The sequence below is a fragment of the Larimichthys crocea genome, chromosome X (genome assembly GCF_000972845.2).
Source record: "Larimichthys crocea isolate SSNF chromosome X, L_crocea_2.0, whole genome shotgun sequence".
Classification (NCBI taxonomy): Eukaryota; Metazoa; Chordata; class Actinopteri; family Sciaenidae; genus Larimichthys; species Larimichthys crocea.
Window position 1 is genome coordinate 31,379,464 of NC_040020.1, and position 23,297 is coordinate 31,402,760.

General features: G+C 40.9%; 1 protein-coding gene across 2 annotated transcripts in view; it reads right to left on the bottom strand.

Moving 5' to 3' along the window:
* Positions 1–23,297, bottom strand: part of cacna1ab (calcium channel, voltage-dependent, P/Q type, alpha 1A subunit, b) — a 166,818-nt gene that overhangs the window by 8,647 nt on the left and 134,874 nt on the right. The window contains exons 42-51 of one of the 2 annotated variants that reach the window (XM_027282430.1): positions 22,757–22,884; positions 21,940–22,036; positions 14,043–14,148; positions 13,558–13,665; positions 11,095–11,198; positions 7,713–7,810; positions 6,457–6,592; positions 4,546–4,659; positions 1,933–1,950; positions 1,370–1,405 (exon numbers count right to left, since the gene is read on the bottom strand). In XM_027282430.1, coding sequence (XP_027138231.1) covers positions 1,370–1,405; positions 1,933–1,950; positions 4,546–4,659; positions 6,457–6,592; positions 7,713–7,810; positions 11,095–11,198; positions 13,558–13,665; positions 14,043–14,148; positions 21,940–22,036; positions 22,757–22,884 — 945 coding nt within the window. Of the gene's footprint in view, positions 1–1,369; positions 1,406–1,932; positions 1,951–4,545; positions 4,660–6,456; positions 6,593–7,712; positions 7,835–11,094; positions 11,199–13,557; positions 13,666–14,042; positions 14,149–21,939; positions 22,037–22,756; positions 22,885–23,297 lie in introns of both variants that reach the window. The other variant, XM_027282431.1, reaches the window with a different exon arrangement.

Below are 23,297 nucleotides of genomic sequence, written 5' to 3' on the forward strand. Positions count from 1 at the left end.
TTAATATGGACTGATTTGGGTTTTTACATAAACAAAAATTAAACACAAAAAGACTCATCTTTACCCAGTAACATTATGACCTGAGCAACTTGTGTGTCCTTTTTGCAGTAAGTTGACATGACATCATCCATCGTAAGACAGACAGACAGTTTTGAACATGACATAGAAACTTTATGAGCGCCCACTCTCCTTCAGTCATTGGTTCCACCTTTCCGGCTACTGAATGACAGCCTGATGGCTAAACCAACATTTCCCTGGCTGGTACACGATTTCCTCTCCATCACATCCACGGAAAGACTCAACTATGCTAAATCATGCATGACTAATGACATGCCGGCACGCTGAGAATCCCCCTGTACAGGCCAACAGTTGCACATCAGGCCAGTCCATGCTTTTGTCATACACTGTTGACCTGGTCTGCAGCAATGCAACAGACTAAGATGCACATGTAAGACACGCAGATTAACATACACACACACACACACACACACACACACACACTCACACACACCCACACGCTGCATACAAGCGGAAATCCAGGGAAAGTCGTCACAGAGAACAAACAATGGAGAGCAGAACGACCTCAACACGAGCAGACACGGGAGAGAGAGAGAGAGAGAGAGAGAGAGAGAGAGAGACAGAGAGAGAGACAGAGAGAGAGAGAGAGAGAAGAAAAGAAAGAAAGAAAGAGTTGACAGGGTAGATAGAAAAAGGGAGATGTGATCAAAGTAGATCTGAATCGTGACAATTAGGTCACAGCTGATTTAAAGAGCTTAGAGAACCAGGTGGGTGGGATTCACTGCATCAACACAACTCAGATGGTGTCTATTTTAAGCTGCAGGAAAGACTCCCAAGCTGTCTCATGTCTGTCAAAACAGACTGCAAACCCACAAAAAATATATTATGCAAATACTTAATCCAAGGAAAGAAACGACATAAAAAAAAAAACTAACCCGGCAGTAATTGAGATGAGGCACCCTCCAAAATCTGAAGGACAGCTAGGTAGTTCACTCCAGAATTTGGTGTGTAATGGTGATTCTATGAGTCTAAAACTAGATATGTCATTGATTTGTCACCACTGTTTACTGAGCAGGTTATGATTGTGTGTGTGTGCAAGTATTTTTTTTTTTTTTACAAAACCCTAGGGAATGAGCACCAAGTATGGCACTAGGTGTCCCCTTGATCCCCAACTATCACCACCTGACCTGTCTGTTTGCAGTTTAAACCCACCCATATGGCATCTCACATGGGTTAAAACAACCATTAAACAACATTTTGGTGCAGATCCAGTTTGAAAATGATCGACAGAGAGACAGAAGAATCAAGAGTGGAGGGAGAAAGAGAGGGATAGAGCTAGAGAGGTACATACACTGAGGTTATTTCCGCGGGGTCTGTGTCTCCTCCGCTGCAGAGCAGGCAAACACAGAGATGATACGTAGAGCAGAGCAGTGTAGCACACACACACACACGCGCACACGCACGCACACACACACACACACACACAAACAGAGCATAGGCCCGACATAGCATAGCCGCCAGGACCGAAAGAGAATAGAGACAGAAAGAGACATAAACAAATAAACGGATTAGAAGGAATGGGAAAAAATGACAGAGATATAAGGAGGAGAGGGAGGATAATGGGATTATTTTGAGGAGATAAATGTGTTTTGGAATAGGGGGGAGGGGGGGTATAGTAGAGGGATAAGAGAGATATAGGGAAGGAGGAGATGATAAAAAAAAAGTACAAAAAATAAGTGATAAAGGGAGAGAGAGAGAGAGAAAGAAAGGACCCAGTTAATTTAAAGAAGGCCAGTGCACACACACATAAGAGCAAGGTGGGTGTGCCAGTGAGCGCGAGAGGACAGAGGACAATATAAGATGCATGTGCATCCACACACACACATACAAACAGACTCTCATACACACACTTACCGAAACAGCATGAGCTCTCTGTAAGGCAGAGCAGTGTTAGAAGGCAGTAAGTAACAGTGTACGGACGCACACACACACACACACTCACACACATATACTTTATACGCAACACACACATACACACTCACAAACACACATAGGACAATTTCTACACTCCCACAGCAGTCTACCTTCATTTATGGTGAGTTAGTATTTAATTATATTAACACATCCAGTTATTTCAAAGTAACGTCTAATTATATCAACACCAAGACTTGTAGTGTATGTTCCTGGACTATTAATAAGTAGTCGAATAATAATAGTGTTTAGAACTACAGGCACCAAATGATGGGTCAGGTAGTGTTTGTTTTAATGAGCATGGAGTACCAAATGAGTGGCGCTTGCTGTTAAGAAAACTGACTGTAAAAACCTGTTTTTGGTTGTGTTGGCCGCATGTTGGATTCAAAACAAAACCGCATCTGCAAGCGTCAACTTTAATTTGAAAGTTATTACATCTACATATGAACTTCGTAGCTCTTTTTATAGAATAGTGTCTATATTACTGTCCACACTAACATACTAGGTAAAGTTTTAATGTTACACTCATGTATCAGTTGCATCTTAAAAATCAGAAACTTAAAATACTAAAAAGAAAAAAAAATCTACTCGCTTTACACCTCTACGGAAGCCCTGAGATGCAAGCAAGAAGAAAAAAAAAAGTAAAAAATAAGCGAGTGATCCATTTTCTCTCTTTCTCTTCTGTGTTTATGACTTAAGAGCAAGTAAAAAAAAAAAAAAAAAAAGGTTTTATTTGATATATAATACTCATATTCACCCAACGGCCCTCATGCTCCTCTGGCTCCGAGCCCTCGATGTGTACCTTGTGTTTAGAGTACTTTTAGTCCTATTTGGAACATGTGTTAGTGGTGCACTTCAGCCTCTTGTGACCAAAATTAGTATTACAGCAACAAACACACAACTAAAACATGAAAAAAAAAAATCAGTTATAAACACAGGAGAGAAAAAATAACTGGCTCAGACCTAGAAAATAATTTTTTTCCTCCCTTGCCTCTCAGAACTTCCATACAAACCTCTGTTTATGTGCACATCACATTCCTCTTATACGGTCTCCTACGTCATCCTCTAAATGTTCATACAATCAACAATCCATGGAGTAACCAACATACCAAAGTGAGAGCAACATGACTGGATGCAGTGACATGTCAGTGTACAGCAATGCATGAATTATGTGTGTGTGTGTGTTTGTGTGTATGTGCAACTGCAGCCAGAGGCTTCATAGTATATAGTCCATACATGGAAATCATAAACATAAATTTCAACAGTTCTGTCATTGTGTTTTAAAACAATATAAATATATTCATTATTAATATAAATCAAACGCAAAGCAAAGTTGAGCATCCTCAGCCCATGATTAGAATCACATGTGAACTGATCTGTAATCAGAGTGTCCTCCTCTCACTATCTTCATGAACTCCCTGTTTTGGCCATTTTTATTTCAGTGGACAGGCTATGTCGCAATATCATCCACTATCTTCTTTTTGAATAAATACGTTTTCAACAGAAACACAGATATAATTCTGATATCCAGATACTGTAAGGACATGTTACCCGTTAAGGTTAACCAGAAATAGATATTAAGTGTCCTCTCACATTCATTACATGTGCTAAAGTTAGAAATTTGTGAGATTTGTAAGTCAGCAGACATGAAATCAGTATTTTACACTCAAAAGTTTGGTCGGCATTGTCTCCGCCTGGTCTTAAAATGTGTTTTGTTCTCACTCAACAGTGTACCAATTTACCATAAAACAATTTCCAAACACAAATAATTGGCCTATAGTTTATGTAGTTAGCCACCTTGTGAGTGTGTATGTTTTTAAAGAAATTTTATGCTACAGAAACGCTTGTGCATGAAACCTTGATCTTCATTACTGAAGAAAGACATTAACTCTGGCCACAGTTTACACAGGACAGACACACCAAGGATTTAATGGAAATGGAATAGGGAAAGGGATATGGTTTGACCAGATATAATATACATATAGGTCTTCTAGATATATACTTGTTTACATATCTAGAACACTTATCCAGCTCTCCGACCCATTTTGATTTTTACTCCAATGTTAACATGGAGCTTCGCTGTACTCAGACAAGAGCTCTCCTGGAGCTGAGCAGCGGTGGGTTGGCTGCTGGATGAGTGGAGGGTTAGATTGAGGGAGGAGGAGGTGGAGGGATGGTGGCAGGGAGGTAGGGATGGAAGAGAAACATGGAGACCAGACAGAGGGAAGTGAATTTAGAAAAGTCCCACTGCTTTTTTGCATCCTGTCACAATATTTTGCAGGAAGTGAGCCATGTTTCCCATGCAGGGAATGAGCCATAAAAAAACAAACAAAGATAAAAGTACTAGAAATTATTCTATTAAATATATTACTGACTAGATATTAAAATATGGTAAATATGATTCCAGAAAAAGAGAAATATTTGTTGCAGACCTGGTTCTCTTCTCTGTTTAGGATGCAAGGAAAGACTTTTAAATTCACTTCATCTGCCCTCACTGCTAACAAGCATAGTAATTGTGAATGGTGATGATGATAATGGTGGGATGAAGGTGCTCACTTGGTTGTCTGCTGAGAGGCGGGGCATGGAGAGGGTCCGCCCATGCCCATCCATTGGGTGATAGGGCTCAGTGTCGGAGTACCCGTCCCGCCCCATCTCCCTCATCTCTACCGTCTGTAAAACACAATGAGAGGGCGTGACCACTGCCTGCTGAGGGAGGGGACTCTGACAGGGAGAGGTGTGATCGACTAATTGAGGGGGGCGCTAACTAAGGTGGAAGGGATATGAAATAAATTCAATGACAAGAAAGTTTATCATGCTCCTTTTTTGTCTTTCTTTTCAACTTCAGGCAAGAAAGACTAAAATTCTGTCTCCATTTATGCAACTTATTGTTGCATAAATTAACTGTTGCAACCTTTCTTGTGTGTGAGTCTCTGAAACATTTAGATGAGGTGGGTGTTGATTAGAGCAGATCTAGAAATTCGATCTTCAGATTGTGGAATAATAATTAATCCTGTTCTGAATTGAACTTCTGTGTGAATGCTCTTTCCTGGAACCATCCTGGTATAAACCTGCCAACCAAAGATCCAAAACTGGGGCAGGAAAAGATCTCAAAAACTTTTACCAAAGACTACATGGTACAATACCAAATCCATATACATTTTAGTACATTAGTCATAGGATTGAAGAGAGAGATGAGGGGCTAGGGAGTAGGGACGTCCCAACAGACAAGTTAAAGTAAGGAGGCAGTGAGGAGGAGAAGGAGTACATCACAAAACACATCTACCAACTCCAAGCCTTTGACTGAAGAGCAGGTTGAAGGAAAAAAAAAATCAAGGGACGGGAGGACGGTGCGACTAAGAAAATAGGCAAGATGTGAACTTCGAGCAGGAAGATGAAGAAAGAGACAGATTGGTAGGTTTGAAAAAGAAGAGAGCTCAAAAAGATGCTACAGACACTACAATATTATACCCTGGATATAGTAGTAAGGTAATAGTAGCAACATCCAACACTTCAGATACTGAAAAGACTTCTGAAATCATTTATTGAACGTTGTTAAAGTGGTGTTAGGATGATGAAGTGGATTATAGGACTAATAGTACTCAATCTTTCCACAACAAGGACACTCACACAGGGCATTAAGGTCCAGTTCTTCAGAGTTGTTTCAGATCACGTCATATCAGAGAGAGGAAACTGGATTTAGGTTTGGCAATTTCTAATGTTTTATTGTGAAAGGCACCAATTAGAAAACTCATTAGGCCTCATGGATTTATTATCTTTTATCCCTGAAATGCCCATCCAATCACAAACTGATAATTTGAAATAAAATACTTACCTGAAGAAGCAAAGGAACCCGCCTTAAAACACTGAATTTAATTAGTCTTTATTTTGCGTAGAAAGGCTGTGCTTTTGCGTTTAAGCTCTGATTCTTCGGAGAGCTCTGAGGTTTAGATTATTTCAACTTTTATTTTAGGATGGGCATTCAGGTAGATGAAACTCAGCAAAATTCAATTAATTTAATTGATTAAAAAAAAAAGTTTTATGCTCTAAATAAATAAAATAGTGACTACGTAGTGTCAGTAAGTTTCATAAGAATGTGAAGTAATTTAGATTAGAATAATGTTTTTTTCACCTCCTGTTGTAGATTGTTCAACAGGTGTAGTTTTATTGTTTACATTATACAAATGAATTTCGGTCGGGGTTTGTGAGCGTGTCATCAGTGAGATGGTACAGAGACGTTTTTAATATGTGCATTGCAACAGCAGAATGTTTCTCACCAGTGGTTTGAATGTTTCTTGCAAACAAAATACCTGCTGAACACAAGACTTTATTGATTGTTCTCAGCTACCAGAACATAGCCAGCATGGTTGGAGACAAACTGTCAACTGTGTCAACGAGCGGAGAACATGGTTGGGCTTGAATCGGTGTGTTACCATGGTGACGACATGTGTATGCTTGTGCTCATCATACCTGCGGGTTGTGACGGTTGTCATGGAGATCGTCGGGGTAGGGTCTGTCGGGGCTCCAGTTACCCGTCTTTTGGAACATTTCCTGGGCTTTGGCCGTCACCCATGACTGGCTCTCAGTCATGCCACCCTCGGGAGGTCTGGCACCCACACATACACACAAGTCAGGGGATTACAAATCAGGGAGGTTTTCAACTGAAGAAATTCACAGTTGACTGGCAGTTATATAATATTTTTGACCAATCAAGAAGTTGATTTATTAAAAGGATCTTAAACGTATTAAAAACACTTGAAAAAACAATGTTAAGATCATCTCTTCACAGATTTCTTCTGCTATAGTAGAGGATCTCTTAAAATCTAAAACTTAAAAATCTTGTGTTTATTAAAAATTAAAGCATATTTGTGGATTTGATTATTTCCAGAAATGACATTTTCATAATTTAATAGAGTCTACTGAATACTAGTTTATTATCCAAGTTATAACATCTGTAAAACATGTAACAATTGGCCTTGAGACTGGTGCCAAAAAAAACATTATATTGTAACCTAAATGAAATAGCTTTATTGTCTATGCAGTAGCCATTTCAGGACATCTCAAACTCCTGTTTGCGCTTGTTTACACTTTCTCATACATGCACATACACGGAAAGGGATTTGAAACTATGCTAATTCAGCTCAATTTCACCCCGATAAGCACAACTTGTACTGCACACACTCACATACAACACACAAATCAACACACAACAATGGAAAGACATCATTAAACAGCACGGTCAAAGAAACCCAAAGCCAAGGAAGCTAGAACAAGAAGACAAGTAAATACATCACAGCGATGCAGAATGATACTTTACTGTAGGCATACTGTAAATGTTTATATATGGGAGTAATTTTACTTTCAGTTAACTCAGCTTTTTATTCAGAGGTAAACTTGTATATATTTGTATTCACAACAAATATTTTAATCTAATTTGAATTAAAAAACGTCTTGCACTTGAAAGTTTATCCTCCAGATTGTATTTAATTTTAAGTGACCCCACCTCTGGTGTGACTGTACACCACAATTTACACAGCAAGTTACTTTCCTGATATATTATGTAACACACTGTCTTTGAAAAGAAGCAAGATGCCTTGGGCATATATAATATATATTATATGTGCATATATAAATATAGAATATGTATCTGTGTTGGCAAGGATTCCTAAATTTCCTGCTGTCTCATATATTTCAATACAGGTTCCTTCCCATCACCAGTCACTCACATGCTGTTGATGTTGTCCGGCTGGGTGCTGGGGAGGCCGTTCAAGCCTTGGCCCCCCTGGCCATCAGTGCCCCCTTCCTCAGAGGGTGGCTCCATGAGCTGAAACATTAATGGCGTTTCGTTCTGTGTGAGATAACGACATGGCCTACAGGCTGGCATCAGGCACACTCAGGGGGCAGACACAGGACAAAAACACAGGATGCACTCGCAGCATGCACCCACACGGGGGCGCCATTGGCAAGCACATGGCTGTGGGTATCCAAGGTAAAGTTTCCTGCCAGACTACTGATCTGGGATCTGCTAACCACACTGAACAAGAATTTGAAGGAACACTGCTGACTTTAAGGTTATTTAACTTTTTCCATTATATCAGCTTGGGTTGATATTCAGGGAGGGAAAGCTGATCACATATCTGTGTCACAGGGAAACTTCTACCTTAGGCATTTGAAGTAAGAGTGTTCTTAGATCACAGGTCTTGGACCAGATTACCATATTAATGAAACACGTCATCAAAAAAGACATTTTACTCAAAAATCATCATGTGAAAATCTTTGTGATCATTCATCTGCAAAGATTTTTTGAGTAATATGCCATTTTGTAGGAAGTAGACATCTGATCCTGAACTAGCAACTTCTGCTTCCATCAGGTCAGAGGTCAGGCTGATTTTCTCCCAAGGGATCCTGGGCAATACAGTCCTCTCAGGAGTGGCTTAAAGGCGATGGTTCATGAATGCTACAGCTTGTGTCATATCTCTCCACAGCCTGGAAGCAAAAGGCTGAATGCTACATGAGTACAGATGGATCGAGGCCTGTTCAGAAACAGATGCACGTCCAAACCTCCTCTGACACATCAGGCTGATCTGCTGGACAGGAAGCTCGTCTGGATATAATGTAAAAAATTCAGTCAAAAATTTAAAAGATACTTAAACTTTTACCCATTGTGTCTTTAGAAAGACTGGTTACAGTGAGAGTGAAGGGGGTAATAGAGGCTTTGCAGTAATATTAAATGTATAGTTGTCACGGAGGTGCAGATATCTGCAAAAGACTATTGTGATGTGATGTAAGTTACTGAAAGATATATGAAAATGTCTCCAGATATATGCTGTGCAGCTATATTGTGCTGCCTTGAACGCCAAAGAAAGCTGATCCGTGATCCAACTTTGTGTTGGGAAGCGTGGCTGAAACTGACATCATACTGATGTCATATCCCAAATCCAGAGTATCTAAATCCAAAGTATTAAAAAACAGCCACACAACTCCTTTGATTAAACTATCGATTATGTTATGGACAACTTTGGCTCAGCTTTTGGGTCAGATTTTTGTCTAATCCTGTCCAGCCATCATCTCCTGTGCCACGGAGGTAAATGGCTCAAGTTCGTCTCTGGATGGTCTTGTTTGACACTGGCTAGCTCCAGTGATGCATCCTGAGAAAATTCATGGTACAAACATTTCGATGGGTTATGGCGAAAACATGAACACCTAACACAGACACCGGCTTTTAATGGAGTATGTTTCAGCAGGGGCATATGTATCAATAAATGGTTCCAGGATTGACTGGTTACATACGGAGCCACTGGTCACAGGAACCTCCACTCAACATCCCATCAACCACCACAGAAGACAGACAGGCAAACAGACAGCTTCATGAACACACAGACTGGAGAGAATGGGTCTTGGTTAGAGCAACTTGGTGACAATCGATGTGGATTGACCAAACAGTGAGTGCTTGATAAGCCAAGGTCTGATCTCTTCCTGGAAGGATAAAGGGAGTGCATCAAAAGAACAGAGACGACATGGAAGACAGGAACAAGAGACTATACAGACAACAGACTCCAAAAACAGAGTGAAGAAACAGGAGAATGAAACAACAAAGTATCTAAAACACAATTACAGCCGGTTGAGACGTGATGAGGCACAAGGAATACGAAGAAGGAGGAGGAACGGAGGAGAGAGACGAGTACAACAACAAATGAAGAGTTAAAGAAAAAATCCACCCCCTGGGTCTCTTACACTGTCGTACACATGAGACCAGGAGTTATCTTTAGGCACCCTCCGGTTGTGCTACACGTGCTATTGCTACTTTTTTGATTGAGGATACTTCTGAGACAGAAATCTAAATCTTTGCCTATTGTATCAAGGATTTTCTTGTAAGATTGCTGAAGTCCAGAAACCTGAACTTAATATTTAAAAATATAAATTTAAATATAAAACTTATCTCAACATGTCAAGGTATCGCATGTGATTTGTGTTGATGATGAATGATCACAAAGCAAAACCTTTATGACAGTAATTTGATGTTTTTGGGTGGATTCTTCCTTTAAAAATGGTACGGTCTTACAAAACAAAAAGACCCCATTGGAAGAGAGGAAGAATGAGGTGAGACACTGTAGAGAGATGGCAAACTGACAGACACACAGGCTGGTTAAAGTCCTTGTGTACTGCTGATGTTGAGAGAGCCTGCGTAAACCTGTCCATTCAATCCAATGGGATGCCTGCATTCAGGAACATACCAACACATACTGTTGTTGCAGTTTGAAAATCAAGCCTGACATACTCTTCATTCATCAATGCACTCCTTCGCTCTTCAGAATGGAAATCCCATCTCAGGAAATATGTCTCAGTCAATATAGACGAGGCTGGCCCCAGTCCATTAGCTAATTTGGACGTTGTACTGGGTGAAATTTCAGATGAAGGGCTGAGCCAACTATATGACTTGCTGGAGCGAACAGGAGGTATTATATGAGTGAAGAGATGTTTCCACACGTCCACGGTGTGGACCAAAAATACAGGAACAGCAAGAGCGAGTGCATCTCAAAGGCATTCATCAACATGAGGGGAAGAGCACTGACAGGGAACAAAAGGTAAGGCCATGTGGTGTCATCATCATAATCACTGTTCAGAACATTATCAACAGCAAAAAAACAAAAAACAAAAAAAAACCCACAGTTGCAAACCGTAACCTTTGTAACACCTAATCCTCCTTGTCACGTTCAAACAGCCCATGGAGAAAAGATAAACAAAACCTGAAGCAGCTGGAAAGGGAAAGGTTGCTAACTAGATAGAAGGTAAAACAGCTAGATACCTCCGTTAGCAAGCACGGTGAAAGGAATAAGACTAGCCAAGGGAGCAACAAGGTGCTAGAAAAAGGACGTAGATTTTCAGGAAGCATGCTAAAAAAGGGCACAGCGCAGGCGGAAAAGAAGTTGGAAGTGTAGCTGAGAGTTTATATAAGATTTAAATGTATAAGACTCGGCTCTTATGCTTTTAAATCCATATTTGGCAGAGGACAGGCAAAATTCAGTCCAAGGGCTTGTGGAAGCAGTATTACAAAAGAGATAAAGGTCTTTTTGCATTCAGGAAATTTCTCTGGGATGGGTGGTCTACCTGTTCCTCTCGAAGGGCCTGCTGCTTTTTTATCTTGCTCTGCCGGTAGTATTCCATGATCATCATGGCGGCGTAGATTTTGCCCACCGTCAAGTCTGTGGCTGCTGAAAAAATGACAAGTTACCCTGCAAGATTAGACCCGAGTGGTATGGGACCCTGAGCCGTGGGGGGAATGGGAGTGGGGGACAAGACACAGATAGAAACACAAACCACTGACACAGAAATTCACAATAACATCCGCAATACACCAGCAGATGGCACAGTTCTGTTTCATGTCAATCCATGGAATTGAGCTTCAAAATCAAAACTAAATGTTTAGTAATAGATCTGTTAGGTACATTTCCTTTGTCACCCGGCAGCAAGTCGAATCGTAATATTTGGTCAGTGCCCAGTAATTGTGTTGGAGGAATAAAAAACAAAATAAGTTTGTCAATAATAATGTTACGTACACCTAAATGTATAATAAAGCAAGATAAAGGAAATGGTCTGTTAGTTTGGTTTGAGGCATTTAAACTGCGCAATATAAAGGAACAAATAACACTTGGTAAAACAGTCACTGTAACGACACAGACTAATGTGCTATTTTGTTTGTCTTGAAGGAACACTGGTCTAAACATTCCCTGTGAAGCCTCAACTGAAACAGAGCTGAGCTCAATTGCTGGTGTACAACAGACAAATACAATATTACAACACAATTATTAACACAACAAAGCCATTAGTCTTTTCACAGGCAGATGCTGTACCTATACATCATAACATTCTCTTTTTACTTTGCTATCATCTAACCATGGCAAAAACTGAGTATATTTCATCTTTAGACATAATACTATGGCTGAGGACTAGGTAGCCACCTCACTAGGAAAACCTTTGACACCTCAAATGGTACCTGGAAAACAGGAGCTCAATTTTTTTCTAAAAACTCTGGATATGTATCCCCAGAGTTTGGATGAAAAACAAACAATTACAATCAGAAAAATACTGAGCTTTGTTTTGATCAAATAACTTCACCTCGTAGATAACTTCCTTACTTAATGAGTGGTGCCATTTTCAAAGTGGCATGGCTACAAGTCTTCAGCTTCAAAACCGATATTAATGTGTGATAAGATATGACCACACATATCTTATTTTATCCTTATCACTGTGCAATAAGACATTACAATGCATATTTCATAGATTATTAGCTGCCATGCGTTTAGCCAAACAACTTGCAGGTATGCTAAACATGCATGATTATACTAGTTTGTATTCATTAGCAGTCATTCATCACAATCATTTTATATGAACGTATAAATATATTATATATATATATATATTTTAGTTTATTTGCTACTAAATTCTTCCTGTAGTGAAAAGACTTCTATAGAGGATCTTCTATAGCAGGCACCCCCTGATACCAGGACTGACTGAATGGGTGGAGAAATCAGAAGTGCAGGTGTGTGTGCTACTGTGTCCATATGTTCTGTACATGTGTATATGTGTGTCCATGTACACGTGTGTGTTGGTGTGTCTACAGTACATGTATGGCATAGTGCATTCCTGTGTGGTATGTTTAATTGTAAGCACAGATGATGCAGGGACTATTTGTGCCAATTAGTAACAAGATGCAATGATAGTCTAAACTTTAAAAACGGCTATCTGATCATTGATGGAAAAATATCTGTTTAGCAAGAATTCAGTACTTCCAAATTTTATTAAAAAATGACTAGCAGGGTACACAGGTGGTGTAAGAACTAAATTCCCAGCCACCATTGCAGAGTTCTGGACTCACTACCCAGTAGTGGTACTGTTACATTCATAGGTTGTCATTTGTTCTGTTAATTGGTTGGGTCTAACATAGACACCAAGAGACTGGGAGAAAGGAGAGAAGAGAGACATGAGCAAGGGACTTTTTGTTGAGACCATGATGGATGATATACCTCATCCCTAAAGTATTTTTCCTTTATTGTCTATCTGCATCTTGTCAACCAATGGCAAGCTCAGTTCACAGTTAGCCAAGCAAGAGGAGCCTTGCCTGCAACCATGTGGCGTGCAATGCTGCAGGAAGCAAGCTCAGCTTCCCAGGGTTTAGGTAGACCCTCAACCTTTCTTGGTGTTGGTGACCAAGACATTCAGCACATGTTGGGGTCTGTTAGTAGCTGGTATAGCCTCAAGGCTTAGCAGTTATTAATTGCATTAGACCTAACAACAAATATTTTACCAGTACAACCTGTGTTGCAATAGTATGTCTGGCTGACCTTCCAACAAACACAAATTGCTTTGTTCTCAGGTGGAAAGCCAGTAAGTGGTTATGTCTTTGTCGCTTGATGTGTGTATGTATGTATGTACTGTCTGTGTGTTTCTGCTGTGGTAGCCTGATCAGGAGATGCGAAGCAGTGAATGACACTGGCTGGTGGAAGCTGTCCTCTTGGTGAGTTGGTGATCGGACACATACACACCACTATGGTCCGTTTTTTTGTAACTTACCCTTGTGTGGTGTAACCAGCAGGTCCAGTGTCTTCTGTGATAAGTTGGGCCAAATAGCCATCATCTCCTTTCTCAGCTCTGCATCCATCTGGTGCTTGTCTGCACCGCCTGGGTAGCCCCCGCAACCCAAGGCACCCGCACACACGCATCGCACATTTGTACGCACAGACAAACACACATGCATACATCCACACGTATGCAAACACCGCACACGCATACACATGAGGCAAAGAAGGTACAGACCAAAAGGAAGGCCAAAAGAATTCAGAATTCGTCATTCACACATGTACACGTTCACCCAAAACAAGAAAGTAATTTGTTAGTGTTAGAATTTGCTACAGTAATCAAGAGTTGTTGAAGAGAAACAGACAGAGATCTAGAAGTGAACAGTCATACTTGATTACCCAGGAATACCCAAGAATGTCAAACAGGAAAATAACTCAGATGAACAGTAAATGGATTATTTATGTTATTTAAGGCCGTACCCTTGGCAATCTTTATATCCAGTGCTGTCCTGATCAGAGCCATGAGGGTAGAGTTAAAATGCACTGTGTTGTCATCGGCAACCGGCAGATCCATGCGCAGCAGCCTCTGTGGAGAGCCAGTCAGGATGAGAGGATGAGAAAGGTATGCGTCTTTGCTCAAGTGTGGTGTGCCTGAACCTCCGGGAAAGGGGTGGGGGTGAGGGGTTGGGGTTCGGGGTTGAAAGAGCTCCATAGACAACAGCCAATTAGAGCTGGACTACATTCGTCCAGGTTTTATTTAATGTTCCCTGAGACAGATTAGGGTTAAGGCGAGGATAACTAGGTGTCCCTATATTTCTTTTAGGTACAGATCTGATCAATGCAACCTAATAAGTCAAGTCAGTGAATTTCAAGTCGAGGCATTGTGATAAATGTGTAAGGACTGATGAGTGTTAAGTCAGCTGCACATTATATTAGTGCCTGTATTTTCAACTGCAAGAGCTTTAGCTTGATGAATGACTCTGCGTCTCCTGTTTTTCCAATGATACTCTACAAGACAGCACAGCTATCCAATGAGGGCCATCTGCTGCTAAGCAACTGTGAGAGCCGAGAACCACAAGGAAGAACAATCGGAGCCAAAATGGCCTCCGACCCAACCTGTGCCCATGTTCCCTAAATGTGTGAATGCATTGGTGCATTTACACATCTATGTTGTTACACACATATAGATATATATAGAGAGAACAGTACACATACACCAACCTCCCCACCCCCTCCAACCCCAACATCCCTCCCTGTCCACTTACACACAATTATTTGCACAGACTGCAATTAAGGGCACTTAATTGGAGTCCTTTGGAAACAAAATAGGTTGACTGGAGAACAATAACAGTATCACTGGAGTAATTCTGCAATTTTTCAGGAGACTGCTGTTGTTTTATTTGAGGCATCTGCTATAGAGCTCCCCCTACCTGTAAGGAGGTTCCCTGTCTTTACATGTCTATACCAGGTAAAACCAATGGAGAAACCTGCGGATAGAACGAAAACAAGCTGGGCCAGCTGGGGCTGCTTGCCGTTCCTATCCCAACCAGTTGGCATCCATCAGATTTACCTACGAACATGAGCGTTGGGCACTAACGATAGCAAGCACGGCAGTACGATGGCGGTGGAATTGTGTACGTGCTCGTGTTCCTGAGTGTGTGCGAGTGTCGGGCATGCCCAAAGCCAAGTGTGTGGCAGGCGGAGGGCATCAGCCAACATCCACAGCGCTCGGCAGACAGTAGGCAGACCAGGCAGGCTCGATGTCGCCCATAGCCATGCGACAGATTGCGAGGATTGCATGCAACACCACACAACACCCCTAGAAAACTCCCACAAACCCGGACACACAGAGCATGCAACATGCCTTAACTTCACTTTCATTGTCTAAGCCCCAACTCTTCCCACCTACCCAGCCCACTACCCCCCGGAATTCCCTCAAAACCCACTTTCACAATACAAGCAGCCGTGCATCCGCGCAAAGAGAGTATCCTCAATCCAACAGGATTGATCCTACTGATTGGTAGATTCATATCTTATCTTTTTTTTTTCACTCTGTACATTTTTTACATTAATGGTTCCCTTATTCAATGTCAAATTGGACAGCGATGGTAATATTTCATATCAAGTCAAGATCTCTCTCAATGCCAAACGGGTGCAGTGTCTTAAGGGGTTGTCAAAGTTAGAAAGGATTAGAGTTGTGGCATTCCCTGAAAGAAGAAAAAAAAATCATAGAGAAGATCAAAAAGAGATGATTGACGTTTCTGTTTTTGTTTTGGACCAACCAGACTTTATAGTAGTAGTACTGTAGGGTAAGGTGAGGGGGGTCTATCAAAGGGGACACATGGTAGGGACAGCAGTTAGTTAAGTTCAACTAGGTGGCTCTAAGCTTGGTCATGAGATGTAGTTACAGATAAAAAGGGAAGGGCGAGAATGAGGAGGGAGAGGAGGATTGTGAAAACACTGAAAGAGTAAGAAGAATCAAGAGAACATGGGTCAATTTGAATTAACAGAGAGAGGAACAAAGTGTGTGTGTGTGTGTGTGTGTGTGTGTGCGTGTGTAGATAGAAAGGAAAGAGAATAGAGAGGCTGAAAATTACAACAAGACAAGAGATAAAGACGAGGACTAAAAACAACACTGACATAAGTTTCCTGAGAAGAGGTCAGTTAAAAAAACAAGCTGTCGTAGCGATACACGTTTTTCAAAACTACTTTTTCCACTAAGCGTGAGCCCTTGTGTCCGCTAAAGGGGAAATCAAGAACTTTGCCTAAGCATTAACAGTGCTCAGTGTCAAAATAGTTCAAGACATCTAACCTTCCCCTCTCTGACAAAAAAAACATCAGGATATTCTGACCTCAAAAGGTCCTTTAATGGACTTTTTCTGTGAAACTGTATCAATGAATACTGGAAGACTTTGATGGCTGAAGTATGTGATGGGGGGGCGGGGGCGGGGCACTGCCAATACAGGTTGACATTTTGAAGAAAATACAAGACAGGACAGATAAGGTAGAGACAGAGTGGGCTTAGATGGACAGAGGGATGCTATGAAGGAATGAAGATGGATGTAGTTTGCTGACAGACAAAATGGACATAAAAGGTACAAGGACAGAAGAATGCCAGAGAGAGAGAGAAAGAGAAAGTTGACAGAGCGTGAGTAAAAGACAGGACAGTCGAGAGGAGAGTAAAAGAGAAGAAGAAAGGAGAAGAGAAAAAAAACAAGAAAGAGAGAGACAGGGGTGAATGGGGTGCTGACACCCAGATTCAATCATTTTAAGTTTGTGTTGTTTGATCTAAATCATCCTGTTTGCTCATCATACATAATGAGTGACAGGCTTGTATGTAAGGGCGAGACAAAGGGATATTTTCAGTTTGTCACAGTAAGACTATTTGATATTATTAAGCAGGTAATGTCCCTGGTAAGTTAGAGAAAGGATTTCTATCTAGGTAGGATTCGGTATTAAACCTCAGTACCTTTTGGGTGCTAATGAAAATCTGATTCAAATAAAAATATGAGTGTTACTTTGGTATAAGGAAAACAATGAAAATAATAACAGCAATGACAGGATCTTTGTGTTTGTGGCGCTACTGTTCAGAAGTTTCTACCTCAACAAACATGATCAAGCAAGATTATTGGAAGTCTTTGCTGAAGCACCTACGGCACCAAATCATATCTGGATGTCAGTAAGAAAGAGAATGACAGAGAGGATAGACAGAGTATAACTCCGCTGAGGATGAGAGAAAGAGAGGACAACAAGACAAAGAGACAGCGGATGCTGAAATACTTGACTCAAAACTTTACCAAGGGTGGTCTGAGGCACAAAGAGAAGCCAAAGACACAGAAGTTTCCTTGGGTGTCAAAAAAGCATCTTGAAAAAGAGGAAAAAAACCAAAAAAAACCTAGAAGGGCCAGAACTTTTCCTACTCATTTTTATAATGGATTATTATTATTTATATGTCCACAGTGTGTATGCGTGTGGTTATGTGGGCATGTGTATGTGTGCACTATAGTGCCATCCACAGGAATAAGAGACGCAGAGGACTGAAGACAGACACCCTTGCCGGTCCTTCTGTACCTGCATCGTAAGCAAATAGTTGCACTGTGTGACTATAATCCTGATTAAAATAATCTCACTTTAGATGTTGTTTGTATGTTGGCCTTTTATATTAGAGATTTTCACAAGGACAAATTATTATTCTTTTTTGAGAAAATAGCTTGTGTAAACTATATTTTTTTCACATTGTAGCATACATAATTTCATATGCTCACATAGATGATCAGTAATTACTCCATTCCTGAGGTCCTTGACATCATTTACAGGATGTTATTTTTAAAATGTAGTTCAAATCCAGATTATATATTTTATTTATACAATTAGTATCACATGTTTTGCCTTAAATCATTAGTTTATTCCAAAAATCTTTATATTGTTTAAAAACAACTGTAGAGACAGGAGTATTGTACAAGCTTATTTATTTAGGATGTACTTATACTGCAAGATGCAGTATGGTAAAATATGTAAACATCAATTTAAAAACTGTCAAGGGAAGTTTTCTTACATTCAGAGTTCCTTTGTTTTGTAAAAAGGGAGATTCTTTGTCAGATCTGTGCTCTGTCTCTGTTTGTCTGACTGGATTGTGGGTGTGTTTGTGTATGTGCATGCGTCCGTGCAGGTTGCAGAAGGACTAGCAAAGCCTCCTCCGTTCCCTTACTCCTGCGGCCTGACGGGAGGGAATAAAAGAAAGAGGATTGACTACCACTCCACTATCACTTCACTTCACTGCACGACAAAAGCCCATCCCTCCATCCCCGCGGTCGGAGAGAGAGAAGAGAGGACAGCGCTCACCACCACCACAACCACCACTAACAGACAATGAGGAGAACACCGCTGGGAGGAGGTAGAGAGGGAAGGAGGGAGGTGGAGAAGAGGAGGAGGAGGAGGACTGGGATGTTTCAACAGAGGACAGAGAGAAGAGGTTTTCCTCCCCAGCGATGGGGAGGTTTAAGGACGGAGATGGGATGGGATAAAGGAGGGAATAGAGGAATGATGGGAGAAGGGAGGGACAGAAGGAGGTGGGGTGGTGGTCGAGGTGGGTGGAGGGGTAAGGTGGGGGGCGAGTCTACCTTATAGGCGACCCGGGCGGGACACCTCTTCCCGAGGCCTAGCGGCGGACACATGTGTCTTAGCATCTGATACATGTCTGTGTAACTGATCCGGCCGCTGGAGTGGCCACAAACAGACACACACGCACACACACACACACATCACATGCGCACGTGCATTCAAACATCCATACGCCAACACACACACACACGACAGACAGAACAAACGAAGACGGACGACGTAAAAAAAAAAAGAAAAAAGAAAAGAAAAACAATGTAGGGTGGGGAGAGGAAGGACGAAGGGGAAAGGACGCACAGAGGTGTGTTTGGAGGAGGATACATGAGGAGAAAAAAGAAAGAAACCAACAAAGGAAAGGAAGAGGGAGGGAAACAAATACATAGAGGTTATTGTTTTGATCGCTGTGGATATGTGGTTGCTGTGGTGAGACAAAGAGAGAAGGAAAGAGAAAGAGAGAGAACGAGGGGGTGTGTTACGTGGCTTCTAGTCTGGTATATCATAAAGTAAGGGAGAGGAGGGGGGAGGAAAGAAGGGTGGGAGAAAGGTTGGGGAAGGTGGGGAGGGTTGGAGGAGGTGTTATTTAGTTTAGTTAGTTGTTGAGTACCGTTCTATGCGAGGTGAAAAGGGGATTTGGGATTTTTTTTTTTTTTTGTGGTCTTTGCCCTCTTTCGTCGCTCGGATAGAACTGGCAGCGGGGCTTCTAGCAGGCAAAGAAAAGCACCGCTGCAGAGATCGAAGTGAGTTACAATGACAAGTCAATGCAGTCCGTTACTGAGGCTGCGTGTCCACCAGGAACCTCTGCCTACAGCTGTGTATCCAGATGTTCATGGGAGCCTTTCCTGATGATGACAGGAAGGGCAGGGATACCCTCAAAAGTGCCAGCAGTTAGGTCTTGGTTTTTAGAAGGTCATTTCCCCCCTTATCACAAAAACATGTTTTGTCACGTACTTACCTCCCGTGGTGACTAGCTATGCAGAAAGTTTTAGTTCTGTGTGCCCAAGATTTACAAATGAGGTTTCTGTCTCCACTTCAAAAACTGAACCAATCACTGTGAGGTACAACTAATACCACAAAAAAATTGAGAGAAATCCATCTTGAGGAAGTCTGGATGGTGTAGTAGATGGCATGGAGATATTGCATAACAATCTACAATAAAAATAAATTAAAAAGTGGAAGTATGTGTTTCAACATAACCAAAAACAATTGGTTTATTAATTATTATTACTGTATTACTCCTCTAGTCTCTTATAAATGTGTTTATTTGTATTTGTCATTTTTCATGTAATTGTGATGATGAATGATTTATCCTACTTATTTGTTCATTATGCAGAAATGAAATAAAACCAACAAAGCATCTAAGCTCAGTTGAACATAAGTTTAAATATAAAAACTGTTTTAACTGTAACTTGCAGTTTTAACAGACACCTGACACATTTGACACATACCAGAAATATGTCACCGAACAAGGTGTTAGGGACAGAAACCATGTCTCAAAACTTCAGCACAGACAGCTGAAACTGGGTGCTATGTCTAGATATCACTAGGGGTAAGCTCTAAAATATCTGTATACTTTTTATGATTTGGGTGAAATGACCCTTTAACCATTTCTTATGTCAAAGAGACAAAAGGCTGCAGCAACGCAAACGCAAATGTCACAACCGACGATTCTTCCCACGAGCATCTGTCCACACAGGAAGATATTAAGAGGTACCTGGTGGGCACAATACTTTTTTATGTCCAGAGTCCCTGCCCCAAATCACACACACACCCTGTCCCTTTCCTTCTTCCCCCATACACCAGAGCCACAGACAGAGCAGGTTTGGCCATGTTATTATAGTATTTCAGATAACAGTGAATATAAACTGTTACCACAAGGCCTGTTACACTCTTCACTTGCAGAGACAAGCATGTGGGATACACAAGCTTTCTGCTTACATAACAATCGCTCTCAGAGGAACTAATGCAAAGTCAGTGCGAGTATTATACTACCATAATAATGGCAGAAGAAAAGAAATGTGTGGTTTTCTTGTACAGAAAAAGGCATCTTAAAAAGAAGATGTAAGCTACAGAAGATTCATAAATTCTAGATTTGATTTCCTTTTACAGAAAATAACTTGCTCATTTTAGCTGCTTAAAACTGGTGCAAGTTTTGCTCAATGCGTCACAACTTTTGGACTAATTATGTATTTTATAGTGCAAGGGACACTGTGTGCATTGTCCTTTGCACTGTTCTTCATGAAGAGCTTGTAACAGGCCTGACAATTATTTTGATACCTTGCGTCTTTAAAGCCACTATGTGTAGGTTTTTCTAATTATGACTTTCATTGGTAATAATAAAAAAAAAGACTGTTTCGCCAGGATTACTACAAATCAGCCATCGGAGTATGAATCTATAATCACGTAGAAATATCTACACATAGTAGCTTTAAGCCACTTTTTAATTAAGTATTACAGTGCGCTTAGCACAGTGATTCACAAACATGTGCAATGGAGGCACCAGAATCTGCAGTTTTTCATTTTAATCAAAGACAACATCAGCTGACATCAGCTGGTTTAACTCGTGTTAGCAGTGTGAGCGACTATAATCAAAGCCTACAGACTCTTGAGCCGAGATGACACATGGCTGGAAAACACTGGTCCAGCTATCGGCTATGAGGGTTGGCATGGTGGCAGTATTCCGACCAAGCCCTCTCTGCACATGTCTCTGTACTAAAGTAACACTACCTCCCTCACCCAAACCCCAACTCAAACAAGAACAATGCACATTGCTTGACCATTTTCTGCCCAGGCAAAATTAGACAGCAAGCAGAAATAAAAGACAATGCCTGACTGGAGTCTAGACTCTAATAATACTGAATTAAAAGTGAACACATCAGTGTCATTTTCCCAGCGTTCAGTCAGAAGACAATAGCGAGTGCAGTGCACCACCTCATGCTTCACACACCGCTATTGGTGTGTGTGTGTGTGTGTGTCTGTGCAAGAGTGTGTGTGTGCGCATTTCTGCATTGTCCCAAACATTCTCATTGTCATGTCAGAATGCATATACAACAGAACCACCCCCCCCAAAAAAAAATGATTCAATGGTGAAATGAGATTAAAACAAGTGAATAATGCAAACCCAAAGAATCAAACCAAATGAAATAAAAAGTTAAAGTAGGAAAAAATTTGTTTCAAAAGTGATAAAGAGCAACATTCATTCCAGTCTCTTAAAGGCGAGCAGGTTGCGTTTAAGTTTGTGCTTTAGGGGTTTGGTCCAAACCTTGCAGGCCACCCTATGTGGGCATTTCTTGCCAAGGCCCAGGGGAGGGGAGATAACTCGCAATAAACTGTACATATCCTTATAATGTATGCGCCCGCTGCAAGAAAAATACAAGGAGGGGAGGTTAGGTGAGGGAACATACAGAATACAGAGAGAGAGAGAGAGAGAGAGAGAGAGAGAGAGAAAGAGAGAGAAACAAAGAGAGTGGAGAAAGAAAAAGAGGAGATAAGATGATAAAGAAGAAGAAAAAGGAAAGGAAGAAGAGGAGAGAGCATTCATTTACACTGAGAAAAAAGAGGTGTAAGACACCTTCCTCTCCTGCATGCTCACACATACACATTACAGCTGGGAGAAGAGGAAGAGGAGAGCGTTACATTCATCTCAACTGGGCACAAATTGTGCAATTTGAAAAAAGAAGGCAGAAAAGTTCAGAGAGAAAGACAGGGAGAAAGCTGGACAACTCTTTGCTCAGACAGGCCAGCTTTAACTGACCCACTTTTAACATCATCTGTGATGCAGATCATCACATGATGCAGATCCTGTTGCATCATCAACACTTCTTGGATGAGATCATGAGACAGTCTTTGCCCCGTTTTGGGACAGGGAGAGAAAGTCAGGGGTTAAAAGTAACTTTGCATTCAGCATAAGAATGTCCAAATGTCTGTAGACACATCTAATGTTTGCCAACTTAGGTTTATGTTACACATGTGTCTTCTTTCTACAGTACAGTTTGTGTGTCTGTGTTTGCTGCTTCATGTGTGTATTTCTGCATGACTTCTACAACGTGCGTGTATGAGTGTGTGTGTGCATCACTCACCAGGCAGCTGGGTCGTACTCGGCCCATATCCTTACATACTCGTCCAGGTGATGTGGCCCCAGAATAGAGGAGTCTCTTGTCAGGTACTCAAAGTTGTCCATGATGACAGCCACAAACAGATTCAGCATCTGGAACGAGGATCAGATATACAAACTCATAGCAAACATTTTTCTTGTCAAAGTTTAATTAGAAAATAAAACAAAAAATCAGGGACTGATTGGTGAATTGCCTTTGTTACTAACATCCTTAATGTTGATACACATCATCTTTTGTCACTAATATGCCAAAGAAATGCAGTAGGCAGGGAATATGTGGACTTTGACTACTGCTAGATGTAGAACGGAGGAATCTGAGTGAAATAAGTGTTTTCATCTTCAATTAGGAGCATGAACTCTTTTTAAAAAAACAGCCCAGCATTTGATAAATATATACTATTAACTTGAGGTTTTCATGTATGCCCACTGGTTTCCAACAACTAATACAAATATGCTGTTTTCTAACAAGGAAAAAATAATTGGATTCAATCTATAAAAATACACAT